General features: G+C 35.7%; 2 protein-coding genes across 2 annotated transcripts; both read right to left on the minus strand.

The window, feature by feature from the left end:
- Positions 1-752: 752 nt before the first annotated feature.
- On the minus strand, positions 753-4982 carry LOC114361011 (pyruvate kinase). Its single transcript, XM_028315915.1, has 8 exons — positions 4916-4982; positions 3934-4066; positions 2630-2853; positions 1952-2428; positions 1755-1856; positions 1440-1685; positions 1114-1336; positions 753-940 (listed from the first exon to the last, which is right to left on the minus strand). Exons 1-8 carry the CDS (start codon positions 4952-4954, stop codon positions 753-755), a joined length of 1632 nt encoding a protein of 543 aa, XP_028171716.1. The 5' UTR covers positions 4955-4982.
- A 2793-nt stretch (positions 4983-7775) lies between these two features.
- On the minus strand, positions 7776-17813 carry LOC114361012 (uncharacterized). Its single transcript, XM_028315916.1, has 18 exons — positions 17673-17813; positions 17276-17502; positions 16551-16886; positions 16251-16394; positions 16065-16169; positions 15748-15990; positions 14877-15099; positions 14242-14431; positions 14008-14064; positions 12778-12911; positions 12267-12493; positions 11686-12015; positions 11407-11553; positions 9435-9545; positions 9108-9350; positions 8471-8693; positions 7970-8159; positions 7776-7863 (listed from the first exon to the last, which is right to left on the minus strand). The coding sequence occupies exons 1-18, from the start codon at positions 17776-17778 to the stop codon at positions 7821-7823; spliced, it is 3279 nt and encodes a 1092-aa protein (XP_028171717.1). The 5' UTR covers positions 17779-17813; the 3' UTR covers positions 7776-7820.
- Between the last annotated feature and the right edge of the window lie 310 nt (positions 17814-18123).

Below are 18123 nucleotides of genomic sequence, written 5' to 3' on the forward strand. Positions count from 1 at the left end.
GTTAATTGAGTCTTAACTAGTGGGAAAATGTTACTGTTGTTTTTAGTTTAATGGACGATTAAAAGATTAATTTAGGTATTTTTTTAAATATTTGTTGAAGTCCGAGTAAGGTTCTTATGATGAGAAAAGCTTTTCCCGGAAATAGGTATGTAAAAACTGTAATTGACATGGTCAATGTTACTAGTTTTTGAAAAATGTTCTAATTTCACAATGTATGATTATGTTTATAACCCCTATTTTAGATCCCATGGTTGGAGTAAATTTTATTTATTTATCTTCGGCGAAATAAAAATCGCTTTGAACAGATGGGTGAGATATTTCAAGCTACATAGACAGCATAAGTACAAAATTTAATAATGTAATTTAAGAATTCAGCAAAAGCAGTCAATCATACAGGACTCTAAATCCAAAGAGGACTCCGGAGGTCCTTCTAAATCCCACCTTAAGATTTATCGAGGCTTGCCTCTACTTTACGAGTTTAGTGTTATAGGGTCGCGTGGCTTACCAACCGTTCCGTCGTAGTTTATATCGCCTGCTTGTAAATACGCCAGAGTCAAAATGGCGGATGTATTAGAGCGAATTGAATTATGTCAATTACCAGAAGAATTTAATATTAAAATTCATAAAATGACTGAAATTCACAAGTTATCAAAGGCCATAATTTAAAAACACAAAATAATGTGAATAAAATATTTAATTGACCAACTAAAATATTTACAAAACAGCTAAAATTATAGAAAAATCAAAATAAATCAAGCGACTGTGGTATCAGCAGCCGTGTACACGATTCTCATGGTGTTGGTGAAGCCAGAGCCTTGCCTCCACCCAGAGACGACGACGAGGGGGTCTCCCACCCTGATGAAGCCCAAACCCATGGCCCACTTGGTGCAGAAGTTAACACGCTTCTCCAAATCATTCTGCCAGTCAACGTCCGGAGAATCTAGAAAAATATCAACAAGATGATTTAGCTATAGTAGTCGCCAACCTGTATGTAAAGCGATACTTTACTATTTTTTATCAGGTCATTAGGTATCCACTGCAAGAACACGACCCTTTTAATTACTAGACGAAAATGAAATGGAGATCTAAGAGTAAAGCAATAAAAAAACTTACCCTCGTAAACCAAAGGAATGATTCCTCTCCACATATGCATCTGCCTAGCTATAGGTGCGTATCGAGTCACAGAAATGATGGGACACCTGGGTCTATACTTAGCGACGAGCTGAGCTGACTTTCCTGTAGTGGTCACTACGACGATTGCTGCCGCTATAACTCTTTGGGCTGCTAGTACTGCTGCTAAAGCTGCGCCTGTTGCTTGGTCGCAGGGTAGTGGTGTCTAGAATCATTGGCATTTTATTATTTAAGACTCGGAAGAGACGCTGAGATCAGTGGTTAGTATACTTCAAATGCTAATGAATTAATTGATCTTTGATCAATACCTTTTCTATAAGATCATGATAAAGTTGCTTAGTCCAAACGCAAGCTTCTGCTTCTTTACAAGCACTTGCTAAACAGGCCACTGTATCAACTGGGTACTGCCCCACAGCAGTTTCAGCTGTAAGTATCAGAGCATCCGCACCGTCTAAGATACAATTGGCTATATCTAGCAGTTCCGATCTTAGAGGTATCTTTTTGTACCTCATGCTGCTTAACAAATGTGCACTGATGCAGACAGGAATGTTATTCTGAAAAGATAATCAAAGATTGAATTATATTTGACCAGCGAAAATAAGAGCTCATTTGTTGAAACCAACCTTGTTTGCTCTGGCTATCATGTTCTTCTGGGCTATGACCAATTTTTTTGGCGTAATATCTGATCCAAGCTCTTGTCTAGTTATGATGATACCGTTTGCAACCTAAAAGTTTCAAAGTGTTTGTAATATTGTTACTTATCTAGCTTGTCTTGACTAGATACGCTGAATTTTATTACGCTTAATTTATAGTAACTTACAGTCAAAATTTGATCAAAGTTGTTAAAACCTTCAATAGTTTGAATATTAGCAATGATGGCGATCTTCTTTCCTTTTTCACCTAAAATTCCTTTGAGCTCGGTGACAGCGCTTGCTGAATTTACAAATGATGCGATAAGAATATCAACCTGGTTCTTGATTGCCATTTCTACATCAAGTTTGTCTCTGTCAGTAAAGTTTGGCATATCGAACACAACATTGGGTACAAACACATCCTTGTATGAACCCAAAAAGCCCCCTCTTTCGATTTTGCAGGTAAGTGTTGTCGCTGAAATCATCTCCACTTTCAACATGATTGTCTCATTATCTAAGAGAACCAGATCATTCTTGTTCATTTGATCGGCGAAGTACATGAAGTCAACGTAAACTGTGTACGTGGAACATCTTTCTCTGTACGTTTCATCTGTTGTGAGTCGAACAACTTCGCCGGTTTTTAACTCTACGCTTTCACCGTAACTCTGAAATGAGGTTTTAGAGTTAGTAATCTAAATCTTATTTTAGGGATGTATTGAAACTCGGAAGCAATTTATGGCTCATATGAAATAATGTAAGATGGTGAAAGAATCGTTCAAATCGTGTCCAGTAGTTTCGGAGCCTAATCATTTACAAACAATCAAATATTTCTTCATTATGATATTAGTGTAGATTTGCTTACTTACGTCAGCAATGCGTCCCGTCCGTATCTTCCTGCCAGCTAGTTGGACAGCGATGGCCAGGGGGTAATTCCTGCCCATATTGACGCTGAAGTTCTTCGCAGCTTGCCGTAACATCTTAATCGTATCCACATTCTCCTCTCGCGACCCGAACGACATGTTGATTAAGGCTATGTTCATTCCCGCTGCCATCATTTTCTCCATTACTTCTAATTCGTTCGTCGATTTGCCTTTCAAGAGAAACAAAGACTATGAAAATACCTTCCAAGTAATTTAATGCAATTCCTGGTCGGTAGCAAACAAATCTAAACTACAAAATGTCATAATAAATTTAGTTTTTAAGGTTTCAACCTTTTCCGAAGAATTATGATTTTGTGGAACATTACATTATACCTAACATGTGATGGCGAATATACTTTAAATATGGAACAAAATTACAAGATACACGATGGCGCAAGTGGCGCGGTAAATTGTCTTTGCCGCAAAGGGACACGAGTTCCATTCCTGGGCTGACTGTTGTTAGTAAAATGGTTGTCTTAAAATAACCAGTCTATTATTTAGCTCATACTTTCGTAGTTTTCTTATACTTGACTAGTTTTATGGAAATACTTTTATTTCAATTTATTTAAATACCACTGTTAGTTTAAGTCTAGTATTGTTATATGGAATAAAATTCAGGAGGTATCCATTATAATTCATTTATGATTTCTTAAGTCAACCTAATTAAAACTTTACTTAGTCTACGTGAGGTATACATGGCGAAGTTAATGCCACAAACCAGTATTATACCTCTTTGAAATTCGCGTGGTTTAATAATTTAAGCGTAACGAAACTGACAGTAACACGATCCGACTAAACACAGGTGTGTACTTAAATGCAGCCAACTATTTAGCATATAAGATGGTGCATTAGAATGTACCTTCACTTGCAACTAACGCTTGTCAGATCAGGATAGTTAAACCAAACGTAAACCACAATGTTGTTCAGTGAGACTGTTAAGTTTGTACAGCAGATTTAGCTAAGCGAATAAACTAACCCCTTTATTAAACAAAACTATATTGTATTGTAACTATGTATTGTATTTCTATTTCTTGTTCCTTCACCATATTATAAAATGAATAATAATTTTAGCAGGAAAATCTTATCTACTTTTTTATAGGGTCTTGAAATTATATTTAAATAGCGACCTGGTTTCGCATGGGCTAAAAGAATTTTTGATGAAAGCTCCTCCAAGAAGCTCCTCCTAAAGGGCTCTTGATTTTTTCAACACATTTTCATATTTTATTGTTTTTAAAAGGAAACGCTCTTACCCATAGTGGCAATAATGGGAGTCAATCTTTGGCAGCCTGGTGGCGCCTTGATGTCCAAGTTCAGCAGATGGTCCAATGGCGTAAAAGCGTTTGTTGCTGGCAGCTGCTGACCAGGCAGCTCCATGGCATCATACTTGTAAAATAATATACAAATAATTTATTATGTACATAGGCCCTTTCCAGGGCACTTATGCACGTCCTAAATATAGCTTGCCCTACCACCACTTCGGGACAACATAATGGGCAGGTGCTTAGAAGAAGTTTTTTTTTTTTTTTTTTTTATGCACAACGAGGAAGCTCTTGGCCTGTATCTCACCTGATGGTAAGTGACGATCAGGCCGAAGGTGGAAGCAAGCTTCACCCGGAATCCTCAACCACGGAGGAACTGGCTATCTTACCTCTAACTGCCGGAACACAATAATGCTGTGAACATTGTTGTTATGGCGACAGACTTAGGTAAGATGGTGGTAGCTAGCCAGGCGGACTTAGAACAAGCCCTACCACCAACCAAACCGAACAGAAAAATCTGCCCCCACTGGGAATCGAACCCGGGACCTCTGCGTCTGAAGCAGGTGGTCTTACCACTAGACCACAGAGGCGGTTAAAGTGGCGGAAGAAACTCACGCCCGTATTCACAAACTATGCTTGCTCAAGTGAAGCAGCAAATCGAACGCACAGCGTTGAATAGAGCTCTGTGATTGGTTCGTATGTCACCCTTTGCGTTCACGCGCACTGTGAGACCTCATAGTAATGTTTGTGAATACGGGCGTTAGTCACCTTTGTCAGCCTATTTACAATACGCATTATTGTATTCTACAACGGATTCAAATACACATAGAAACATTAGCTATTTATTTGTAGCACTTAGCAATCTACCCGTTAAGTTATTCATCAGTAACTCAAAGATACTAATTGCTTTTTTATGATTACCTACGTTGGAAAAATTCTCGTATATAAACAAATAGTTCAAAATCGTACTTACTTCGCCTAGTTTTTCGTCAAATTCTGTAGGCCACACCATTTTATAATTATACTAAAATAAATCTAAAATCAGTAAAATAACTTTTGTTTTGTAAAGCAAAATGGTAGAGATTACGAAATGTCAATTCAGTATGTCAATAATCAAAGACTCAACGCCAAAGGACGTCAAGGTATTTTCTGTTTCCGCCAAAGTTTAGTTGTAATTTAATATTATTTATGGACGCGATGTTTTTGTAAAAACGTATGTATTTTTATATTATTTTATATTGTATTTATATTTAAAACTAACTTGTAGTTTGTACTCGTATGTAATAGTTAATTTTCTTCTGTTATTTTCTACGTTAATTTGACCAAAAGATTGGGGTTTGTTGACGCAGCAGCCTACCGTCCAAACGTTTGTCAAACAGCTGCGATTTTTCCGATTCCCGCGTTAACCGGATCAGACACGGATTACTCCCTTTCAGGCTCGCGGGTCCTGCGACAAAACGCAACTTGGTAGTAAGGTTCGATTTAGACGCGAAACTTAATTGCTGTTCCCTTGAATGAAACCTCCTGAATGTGATTTTTTATTAAATATGCTGAGGTATTTTACATGCTCACAACAATTGATGCTACATAAGGTTTGTAATTTAGGAATCCTTATAATTGGAGTTAATGTCTCAATCATCTCTTCGCCCGCGTCCAGGCTATGCCAATACGTAAGAATAACAGTAGGTATAGCCTGACCAGGAACATAAAAACCCTCGCCATATTGCGGAAAACTAATGGTACTAATTTCTTTTAATGGCAACAGTAACTAAAAACTTCATTGACATGTCACCTTGCATGTCAGTCTATTGTTGTCAAAGTGTAAACAAACTTTATTTTAAATGTGCGCAATTGATTTTGTGAATGAAATTGCTAAAATCTTTTTATAGTCGTGAAAGAAAAGTGGTTCACAATGTGTTAAAGTATTTGTCGAAGAGAAATACCAAGGGTTCGGACAATATTTTCATTGAAAATGTTTCCAATAAAGGTTGTCAAATTGACTGACATGTTTATCGTATAGTACAGTCCACTATGAAAATTAGCTGTGGTTTGTTTCAACTACCTATTTTAAAGTTTTTTGTCACTTTCTAAAAGTTGAATTTTATGGAATTGGGAAAGAAGTACCGAGTTTGAAGCGTTCATGAGCAGACATTGCAGTTGAATATTCAAGTTCTGAATTTGATTATTGATGAATAATAAAATAAATCCTACTAGTTCGATTGATGGTTTCATTTAATTTATTTAAACCAGGTTACCTATAATAATATTTTTTCGTTAATTTATGAAAATATCAAATTAGCCCGTAATCCTGAATCCTGAAACATAAAGTTAGCCTATTAATTTAACACAGGTACGACTGTACTCAGTGTTGCACTATCAAATGCAATTGANTATTTTGGACACAAGTTGCCGCGTAGAAATGTTATCGAACACTCCTTCTGGTTTGTTCTGTATTCTGAGACTCGTACAAAGTGGATAAAATGATTTACGATATCCGCTTATTCAAAATTTCAGACGATTTGATTTGATATCACGGTTTGTTTCAATAAATGAACTCATTATTTTAATAAAGTTTTTTAATTTATGCAGATTTAAATAATTTTGGTGTCAACATTACATTTTATCCAAACGTTTGTCGATTCGTAGTTGGAAACATGCAAAATAAACTTTAGATTTGCAAGCCCGACTTCCCAAACTTTCCCAATATTCCTTGCACATCTTATTCGAACTAGACTTTGTACAAAACGAATTCTTTACGTCAACTCGTGCGTCGAGCGAAAACTCTTGGGGATACATCTATAAAAATCTTGTCGGTATGTGCGTAAAACCCTTTGTGTTGGCAAACTTACCGAATGATTCCCAGAGGCCCGTAAGTAATCAATGAAATTTGGGATCGTGATGCTTGTTCGAAATATATTTTATATCTATGCAAATAGAAACTGAGCTAAAATTGTATTTAGTGTTTTGATATTTCATATCATTGTGATGTTATGTGACCAGCTAGCCCTGAGACAGAATCACCATCGTCCATGCATTATTATAGGTATTCTATATTCGGACTTCTATAGTCTTTTTCACGTAAGATGATCCGTATGACACTTCAAGGTTATCCATATTACGCATACTACATATGCAGAATATTTTTGAAAAAAAATTTGTATTTTATTAGGAATATAATAAAAAAAAAAATAACTACTTGTCTTGAAATATATAGTAAAATCTGAGTCTATTGATTATATTTAAATTAAATACGATGTAAAAATATTTTTTATTTAATGTACGCAATGTGTGAAACGGAATAGATTTAGTGCTGGGGTATTTCTTGTTTAATAAAATCGATTATTTCCGCGGTTCATTAATCGATTGCAGTGAATACTTAGTTAATAAAAACATCACAAAAATCAACTATATTTTTCGATTATTGACTTTAATAAACGCATTGAAAATAAATTAATAGTTTTTAATTTAAAGAAACAGAACCAGTACTTTTTAGGAATCGTTTTTTTGAACACGAACCATGAAATTTGAATATTTTCAATAAAAAATTGCTACAATAATATTTGTAATTAAAAAAAAACATGTTTTTTGTTAAATAACACCCATACAAAATATTTCTCTAAAAGTAGGTTTCACTACCTCTTCGAAAAAAATCGGTAGATAAATCGCTATGGTTTAGTTATGTGACATCTCTAAATCTTTCAAACTCGAAACGTCATACGGATCATCTTAGGTGAAAAAGACTATAAGGCGTATGATAGATACAATGAAAATAACTAGAAAAGTTTGAGGGTTGAGGGTTTTGTAATTAAAACATTATTACTTTAGGGGTAGATTTATTACATAGAATTGCAAATAGTACACATAAAAAATATAAATTATCAAGAATGTTTTGCCTCTTCAGCTTCTTCATCATCAAGACATCTGAAAAGAAAATGAAACTGTTAAACTGCTTTATATTTTCAGTGAATACCGGATTCATACAATTAGTATTTTTTGTCGATAAGGATTAAATTAAATTCTAACTTACTCGACCAAAGCTTTTATGGAGATGGTGACTGGCCAAATCCTGACCAGGTCGCAAAAGGAGCTCTCCTCGGTGGCTCTCTGAAGAGTCACGTAGGTGTCACCATATGTCAACCAGCCCCTCTTCACGGCATATTCTATGGCGAAGTGGACCCTGGCTTCCACGTTAAGGTTCCAAGTACTCTTTGGTTTTCCTGGGTAGGAAAAAATCGTATTACCTCTAGATTGAAAGATTAGATAGAGTACCTAGGCCGTAGGTAGACGCAAATATTATTTTTCTTGGATTAAGTTCTCTATCAAAAATTTTAGATTTAATTCCCCCGGCATACAAAGTAGTAAATAATTATTTGAGGAATTTACCAGTTTATTTTTAGTGACTAAATATCTTTTGGCCAACCCCCTGGCTAGTGTGGGGAGTGTACGCCACATCCTTCATTTGCCTCTAGAAAATTTGCGGGTCGTTTTCTTGCTGTGGAGATTAAAAACCCTGGTGATAATGACCAACCTGTATACATGAGCGGCACAATACACCTGAAGGTATGAAGCAGGCGGGTGATGCTGGGTTGCGTGCTGACGGTGATGACGAGGCAGGCTAGCTTCATGCGCAGGAGAGCTCTTGCCGTGGTACCAGTCACGGTGGGCATGACGATGACGCGCGCTTGCGATTGGTTGGCTACCGTTGCGCATGCTAGCATGCATGCCTCGGCTGCGTTTAGGGGCATCTTCACCTTAGGAAAGTAAACGCTAGCTTTGAATTAAAATTTAAAAATCCAAGTAGCGAATCTTTATGGAAAGTATGTATTAAATCAAATAAATGGGAGAGCCCTATGTTCAGCAGTGGACCAATGGCTGAAATAACGATGATGAAGCATTTTAGCATCTTATAATCGGATTTGCTACACAACATTATTTTTTACTCATTCTGTATGTGGTTCTGTTAGCGTTGTTGTTGCATAATATTGGAATCAAGATCCTTCTAATTTTTTCTAAATATTTAGTTGCCTTTTGATTACGAATTAGCACGAAACATTTCAGTAGTCAGAAAATAATAATTTAATTATCACAAACGAAACCAATTCATGCACTTTAAATGCTTTTTTTACTTTAGTTACCCGAAATACCATTAATAAAATTTTATTCACCTCATCAACAAGCCTCCAGAAGTCTGTCTTCGAATGCGTGTAAGGCTCGACCGTGCGGCACAATTCATTCAGGGACTTTATTGTTTCAATAACGTTTTCCGTATCGTTGCAATCCTTCAGTATAAATCCATTTACTCCTTCGAGCAAGGCATTCGTTACGTCGGATACCTCAGAATCACTGTATTCGCCTTTTGTAAGAGAGTCTTGGAAAACACCGCCCGATATGTAATAAGGTTTTCCATGCTGAAACACAAAAGAAAACAATATAAATAATATTGTTATTACTTGAAGAGTTGCTGGTTTGTGCAAAAAAAATTTAGTATTTACCGATTGACATTTTGCTGCCAGCCACTTTTGTATTTGACTCAATTTGTATCGTCTGGATGGCTCCAGTTCGTAAGGCAGAAATTCTCTGGATAATACAATGGCATCGGATTCCTGTGCAATAAATTGAAAAGTATTATATTAGATGTATTTAAGTAAGATACATTTAATTTAATTTAGGTACTTAAATTCTTCTTTGCTTTAAGCCCGCGGAGCCGAAGCATTAACAACCGCAACAAGAAGTTTTTATGTTGAAAGTAGTTTCATAGACATTTTTCTTTTCTTTATTAAATTATGTCGAGTCATTCATTGAGTCAGCCATTCAGTTTCTTTATTCAAGCTTTAGGATGTTTTGTATTTTATCAATAGGTCATTGATTTGAATATCTATTTGTTTAAGTCTGTAATGCATGATGTATGAAAAGTTAATGAGATGAATAAATACCTATTATCGACATACGACAGCTTATTACTTACTCTCAACGTATTCAAAGCGTAGCCGTAGCTTTTTTCTAAAGCCACTCCGATACGTTGTCCAGATTCTTCTTTCAAACATGAGTTTTCTTGTTTATATTATTTAACTCTATCAGATTTACACGAAAAAGACACGAATATTGAAATACCTATGGTCAACTTAACAAATCGGACAACATTAACAATCTTATGAATATATCGACAATGGATGTGTACACCATAAACGCTGCCAGCGCATAGTCTTCTTCGTCTATTTCCATACTTTTCCCACCGATAATCATCTGAAGCTCTGCTATGAGTATCACAACACTAAAAAGGGTGCCTACAAAGAGTATGACTATGTGAAGAGGCTTAATGTAAAAATCAAATATGAACATGCCTATCGTGAGCAACATGGACAAAACGGCGAAAACTGTAGCCGCTACTATAATATAGATCCAAAAACGTGTGAAATCGAACGAAGAACACGCAATTAGAATACAAACAAGAACCGTGAGAGTCGTCCCAATCAGAGCGTACACGATTAAAATAGTTTTTGCTTTTACCGTGAACCATGAGGTTATGACACTCATGCCGACGACGGCTAAGAAGAGGCAAATGTAACTGCCAGGCGGAACCCTTGCGCAGCGACAGAAAGATATCGAGCAGCTTAAACCAATCATGAAAATCATGGCACCAATGACAAAAAAGAAGCCAAACCTCTCAAACATGCTACGAAGAGGTGGCAAAAGATGCACCAGTACATTAAACCCCGCAGTACATATTAGCATGAACAACACAATCCCAAAGACTAGCCGTATAAATGAGTTTCTGGATGGTTCATAAGCAAAACCACCACCACCACCTCCACCACCTTCAGGGCCATATTCACCACCATATTGAACCCATATAACTTTATTTGGCCTAATATTTTGTCCTAAATACTCGTAGACGACATAGTTCTTCTGTGTATTTGAGACCATTTCTACTTTTTGCTCTTTGTCTTCTGTATTTTCTGACTCTTGTGATGTTATTGGTATCTCTTTACTCTCCGTAACATCCATGTCTAATGTAATCGTGTCTGGATCTTTGGGTGAACTATCCTTTATCATTATTTCTTTTGTTATTTTACACTTGTTGGTTTTCAAATCAATGATAATAAGAAACGTTTGAAATCAGCGAAAATTTATATTTGATAAAATTCTGTGTTTATCTCTTGTAAACAATATAAAAAATAATTGTCATTGTCAATGTATGACATTGTCAAATGCTTATGTCTAATACGGACATAAAAATCGGTCATTTCATAATTTTATGTAGGTTTAAGCAAAGAGTTATCTATGTAACTCAGCTATGTATATTTTACCTATGTCTATGTTGCCATCTTGCTGCTTCAAGCAAGGTTAGAACGTCATAAAAAATAATTACCTATTCAACAGAATTTAAATTACTTTGTGTGTAACGTGTAACACAGGACGTTCGTTCACCTATCGCCAGTACAAAGGAAATACATAAATTACTACCTTTGCTATTTCATCGATGTTATCCAGACACTGTTGCGTGCATATTCCACTTATCAGAATGGGTCTTTTTATTTTACGTCCAATGTACTTTTTTATTTTCCTCAATGTTTCTGCTTCGCGTACGTAGTTTATAAGTATTATATCTACCTGTAAAAATGTTGCCATTTTAAAAGTACACATACAAAAGTACAGACAAACCTTGCTATGTATTTAATGTTGTTTTTAATGTTTTTTTTTACATTACAAACTGAATTACCCAGAATTTAAAGAGTTCTCTACCTGATACTCGATAGCGAACCGAATAATTTGAAAGTCCCGTTTGCCCAGCAATGGTTTTTGACGCTTGGCTCCTCTCATTGACACATATTCCATATTAAACAAATTGCCACCCTTAGACACTATGCATCTTATGGTCTTATTATTTACTATTTCTGTACAATGTAGTATCAGTTCCTCTTGCCCTATAGATATTTCCATGCCAACCTTGACTTCAGTGGTCAAGAATGGGTTGTCGACGAATATCTTCTCTTCGGTACAACTGTCAAAATCTGCCAAGTTATATGTGAGTAGAATGTGAGAACCTTCTGCTATTGGGATGGAATTTACTTCCTGTAAGAAAAAATGGCTTGTAAATCAAACTAACTAAAAGATTGACTAAACTAAAATGCAGTCAAAGTTTTAGAATGAAAGAGTCTGGACCTATTTATTTATTTGTATGTCAGGCCAATTTTAAATTCTTTTAAACAACAAGTTTGTATAAAGTGCCAAGCAAGTTGTTGTTGTTGGAACAAATTATTTGGGCTTTAGTTGGTGTATTCGAAAAACACAATTTGTTAGAAAGTTTGTGAATGTTATCTGACCTCTTCAAGCAAGCCAGTCTTGACCACGCAAGTTTTCAGGTCCAAACAAGTGGCGATGGGCCAGTCTTTCACCCCAAATTTCTTGCACAGATTCAAGGCCGCTCTATCCACCTTTCCAAGCATCCTCATCTTCTCCCCTTTTGTTGTATTCGACATCTTGAATCTGGCCACATTCATGCCCGCTTCCATCATCTTCTGGATGTCTACTGGGGTGAGTTTTGCATCCGCTAAACATGTTGAATATAATTTTAAATCTTCTATTTACATACGTCTATTAGATGGAGAAACCTTTGTTTGTTTTAATAGGGCCAATGAGGATGCTGTAGACATTCACGTAACTTACAGGTAAAATGATACAGGTATCTAAGAGGTCACCTTATTGTGCCACACTAATTGGGAACCAATCAATAAAATTGAATCGAATACGTAAGTACAGTATCTTCAAGCGACAGTTAAATTCCCAGGTGCGAGTACTTCTAGATTCTTAGACAATTTGTAACAACGTTCTTACATAAAGTAGCTATAATGGGGCTTCTCCTTTGCTTATATGGGTCTTGACGTACGACAGCAGCTTTCCCAAAGTCCACGTCAGCAAACTTGATCATATCTGCTTTTGGCCCCATGATTGATGCTTGGGTGTCTCTTTTTTACTTTCCTCAAGAAATAGAAACTGTTAGAAAACTTTATTAGTAAACTGTTAGAAAGCTTAGCAATACGAATAACTAAAATTAATACAAAGAGCAAATTAACTCAAAAACGCTGTTTTTCCAGGTACACATAAACACAAAGACATAAACATCATCACAAACTTCTGTCACACTATGGGTGCGTCAAAGGCGTCAATCAATCAAGAAAAACGAAAAACACAGGCACGAGATTACCTTCGAGCAGTTTTAGTGGTATGGGAGATACTATTATTTAATAATTTATTATGAGTTGAGTAGAGTCATCATGCCTTAACAAATTACGTACCTCAAACATCCGTTATTTTTTTCTGTAAAAGATAATTTATTATTATGACAAGTTTTTACTATAGTTTTGAATAAACATATTATACTCCACACATCTTCATTCACATCGACACTACTACCATAACTAAATATACACATAAATAAGTACCTACTCTTATTACACACGAACTGACTCAAGAACTCAAGCATAACTATATACCTAAAGCACATTTATGATCAAGCAACAAAAGGCTACTTTTTACCTCGATTTTTATGTATCCTAACATGTGCCGTTTACTTTTCACAAGCAAACAAATGTTAGTTGCAATGGATCAAGAGTTATTGTATCTTTAAAAATAACAAAAAGTAAGAATGTTCTCAAAATACTTATAATATAAAAGCCATACACATACAATATACTCTTATCTGTGCGGAATAACTTCTAAGAATTGAACTCGCAGTTGTCCACTTAATGGAACCTCAAATAAAAAATACGGCATTTCTACGCCAACATTGTTCTGTAATGGAGTATGTTCCGGAGAAGTTAATTGAAAGTCTTACAAACAGAAATCCACCAAAACGATGTTACAGGAAAAGGTTAAATAATATAAAATAAAGGACCAAAAATAAATTAATGTAATCAAGTAAGGTAAACTCCGATAGAACAATATACAAACAACTACAAAAAATTAAAATTAAAGTAAGAAAATACAAAAGTAAGAAATTAAGAAAAAATTCATACAAAAAATAGAAAAAGAAACAACATTGCTATTAAAAAGTAAAACTATAACCTAAGACGACTGTGATAATGACGGACAGGATCTGACGCATGTTCAGGGCAATCAAGTCTGGAAGCAAAAATCGTTATTAATTTAAATCGGTAAACGCACATTTTTGGAAAGTCACTCCTACTACTAACTATAATAGTGTGAATAGAGTTTAGTTAAGTTTAAGTTAATTCGTTGTTTTAAGGCGACAGATATCAGTATTATGACTTTTATAAAGAAAATCCTCCAGTATCTCACCCTTTCTTTTTGGTTTCTTCGACGACCACCTTCCACAGGCTGACGTGGTCGCAGTAGGCACTAGAAGGACTGCCTTTGCGCAGCACGACGTACATCTGACTGTACTTCAGAAGGTCGTGCGTCAAGCCGTAGGAGACGGCGAACTCGACACGAGCGTTTATATTGCCGTACCAGTCTTTCACTGATTTTTCTGTGAAAAAATGCTCAATTTTAGTTTGTCTCAGCTTAAGTTTACTTAAAAAAAACTTAGATATGTAGTGCAGGCAGTTGCCAACTTGCCACTAAGAACAAACTGATGCAACGGTGGGTAAGTCATGTTCTCTTGACAACAGAGATTAACGCCCGTATTCACAAATTTTACTCGGAGGTCTCTCAGTGCGCGTGGACACACGAACCAATCACAGAGCTCTATTCAACGCTATGTGTACGATTTGCTGCTTCACTTAAGCAAGCATCGTTTGTGAATACGGGCATAAGTTGCAAGCAGGCCTACTCAAATATACGTTTATGAAGCTACGTTTCTACATTCTACACCCTAGCTAGGTAGACTACATTAAGTCTATGTGGACATTGAGCTTAAGGATGAATAAAATTTAATTCCATAAACAGATAAGTACTGAGCGAAGTGAACTTACGGTCATAAGTGATAGGTATGATGCCGCGGTACAGCTGGAGTTGCCTGGACACCCTGGGGTCGGCGCTGACACTCAATATGATAGCGTCTGGCGACAACCTGGCCAGCTGCACAGCCGTCTTGCCGGTCACTGTCAAGACCACCACTGCGACTGACCCTGACTGTCTCGCTGTTATCGCACACGCTAGGATGCTGGCGTCGACTGCTGTCACTGGTGGTGGTAACTAATAAATAATAATTATTTATATTTGTAATTAATCTCGCTCTTTGTAATTTATATTACAACAGTAGCTATTGAAAGTAATTACTTTCAGTGTCGCATTTAAAACACATTTAAATTCTTAATAAACGATTGACATAAACGCGATATACAATAAATGTGACTTGAAAAAATACCTCACTTTGGGCTCACCTCTGGGATCAAATAGACCAATTTTTATGGTTATAAAACCAAATAATGATCTCACGTGTCCTTTTTAACAGATGGATAGCGATTAATCCCAACTTAACAGTTTTATAGTCATAAAAGTTGGCTTAAGCGTAATTACCTATTTTTTTAAGAAGTGACTCTGGATTCTTCTACAGACACATTTTTGGGGTAAAAACCTTTCCTTTAATGAAATGAAGTTTAGAACTAGGCTTTTAAATGGTGCCAATATTGGTGGGAAGTGGGAATGCATAAGTTTGAAAGTGTTTGTCGCGGGAGGGTCGATTTTTGTGATGACCAGGGTATTTAGTACATTACTGGTGCTATCACTAGTGTTAATGGTGATGCTGATATTTGTGAAGATATTAATTTCGATCGGTGTTAATAATGACGATATCTATACCTATTTTATTCGGGAAAGCAAACGAAAGCAAAACAAGCTAACATCTAAGCATAACCTCCAGAAACTCATCTCGTCTTGCTGAGTCATAGTTTCAACCAGTTTGCAAACCGAGTTCAAATGGTTCATAGAATCCAAAAGGCTGGTGGCGTCAGCGTAGCTCTTGAGTACAAAGCCGGCTCCTTGCATTACTGCATTTGTGACGTCATTAAGTTCTCTACACGATATAATGCCCAGTTTCAGATGCTCTTCCAATACATTGCCAGATAAGTAAAATGGTTTTCCTTGCTGAAAGTAATTTATTAAAATAATGTCGATTCTTCTGGCTTTTTAATTGCAAATGAAAATATTTATCTACTCACTTGTTTACACTTTGCACTAATGTACATTTGTATAGATATCAACTGATTTGGTTTTACCAAAAACTCGGCCAGAAATTCTCTTGCTAGTATGATTCCATCTGATGCCTGTAAAATTGGATAAGGACTAAATTCGTTTAACTAAGTGTGACGCACTGAATTGTTTTTAATTATATCTTAATGACTTACAGCAATAATGTCATCTAAGTTATCTAGTCCTTCTTGCTCACATATTGTGCTTATGATCATTGGCATATGACAGCCTTTAAAAAAGGCACGCACTTTCCCTAAAGTTTTCGCTGTACGAATAGAATGAACTGTGATTACATCTAGCTGAAATTATAATATTACGTTAAGTTAGGTTTATTTATATTATACTAAGACCTTTTTCTTCCTTTACCTATTCTAGATCATCCACACACAAAAACCTTGGGGTAAAAGGACTTATCTTATTTAAAATGGAAAAGAAAGTATATTTTAGAGAATTACCTCATATTCTTTAACAAATGCGAGCAGTTGCTTATCCAATCTTGATAAGGTTGGTCTTAAAAGTCTGGTTCCTCTTATACATACAAATTGTGCGTGTGATAGGTATCCACCGGAGACTATTTTACATTTAATACTTATCGGGTTTATAACTTCAGTGCAAATCATTGTAATTGCACCAAAATTGATGCTTATTTCGGTGTTAGGTTTGACCGTTTCAAGGGTGAATGGGTCGTCAATAAACATTCTTTTTTCATCACACTGGTTCCAGTATTTAACTTCGGCTGTAACTTCAATTATTTTACCTTCTTCTAAGAATATTCTGTTTTTGTTTATTTCCTGTGTTCGAAAATCACATTGATTATGAAAATAAACACGAATAAATACCATAAAATGTAGATCACTTTGCAAAGTTCAAAGTAGGTATTATAGGAGCTTAATTGTTTAGTATCAATCTAATTGTTCTGTATGTCCCATTTTTTTAAAGTCAATCATCATCATCATTTCAGCCATAGGACGTCCACTGCTGAACATCGGCCTCCCCCAATGCTTTTCACGTTGATCAATTGGTAGCGACCTGCATCCAGCGCTTTCCTGCTACGTTTACGATGTCATCGGTCCACCTTGTAGGTGGACGTCCCACGTTTAAAGTCAATAAGGGAGTAATTTTGAGAAATTTTTGAAGCCAAGCTAAACAAAGATAAAAGGTCATTTGGATTTGGTCTTACATCTTTCAAATATCCAGTTCTTATACAGGCATTCGGCAAATCAATGGACACAGCAACTGGCCAAGTAGACTGTTCGTATTTGTCGCAGCACCATGTAATAGCTTTTCTTAGATTTGAGAGCAATACCACCTTATCTTTTCTAGCAATATGGGTCATTTTGAATCTTACTATCCGAAGACCGGCCTCCAAAAAGTTTCGGATGTCGATTTCTGAAATTGTTCCTTCACCTGTAGCAAAGTATAAACAGCATAATAAACTAAATTTTTATGGAAAATAGTAGGAATATTAACTAAATCAGATGCAATAGTGTTAAGCTTGTTTATTGAGGGCATAACATCCAAATCATGGCTTATTCAAATCGTTCTGCATGAGAAAAAAAACTTGGCAAAATACTTACAAATAGTAACAATGTACGGTGTGAGTCGGTAAGGTTTCTCAATTCTTTTTTGATGAAGAACCTTCTGTTGAAATTCAAGTTCACTGGTTTTCGGAAGCAAAGCCATTGTGATAAAATAATAAAAATAGCAAAAAAAATGTTAACAATGTAAATCACCTCATACAAAAATACATGAAAGTAATAAAGGCATCAGCCTAACAGAATAAAATACTTCATAAAAGTTTTTCATTAAAGCTGAGCATAAAAGTGAGAATAGCAACAACAAAACACAACAAACAGTTCAAAATTGTCAATCAAAGACAATAAATATCTGTGACATAAAAATTACAGATTATTAAATCCACGTAGGTCAGAAGATCAAAAAGTTATAAATGTCGGTTTTATTAAAAAAAATCAATTTCGATTCGAGCAAACATATTAAATAAATATCTACTCTCTTCGTACGCATGGA

Source organism: Ostrinia furnacalis, unplaced genomic scaffold (assembly GCF_004193835.3).
Source record: "Ostrinia furnacalis isolate ACB-3 unplaced genomic scaffold, ASM419383v2 OfSCF5386, whole genome shotgun sequence".
Taxonomy (NCBI): domain Eukaryota; kingdom Metazoa; phylum Arthropoda; class Insecta; order Lepidoptera; family Crambidae; genus Ostrinia; species Ostrinia furnacalis.

Excerpts from the sequence above, each read along its gene's own strand:
- LOC114361012 (XM_028315916.1), bottom strand. The coding sequence starts at position 17,778 with ATGGCTTTGCTTCCGAAAACCAGTGAACTTGAATTTCAACAGAAGGTT. Across the intron at positions 14,065-14,241 it reads GAAGAAACCAAAAAGAAAGG|ACTTGATTGCCCTGAACATG; the intron begins GTGAGATACTGG and ends TTTTGCTTCCAG. Across the intron at positions 12,912-14,007 it reads CATTATCACAGTCGTCTTAG|AAGAGACACCCAAGCATCAA; the intron begins GTTATAGTTTTA and ends AGGAAAGTAAAA.
- LOC114361011 (XM_028315915.1), bottom strand. The coding sequence starts at position 4,954 with ATGGTGTGGCCTACAGAATTTGACGAAAAACTAGGCGAA. Across the intron at positions 4,067-4,915 it reads TTGACGAAAAACTAGGCGAA|TATGATGCCATGGAGCTGCC; the intron begins GTAAGTACGATT and ends TTATTTTACAAG. Across the intron at positions 1,686-1,754 it reads TGATAGCCAGAGCAAACAAG|AATAACATTCCTGTCTGCAT; the intron begins GTTGGTTTCAAC and ends TTATCTTTTCAG.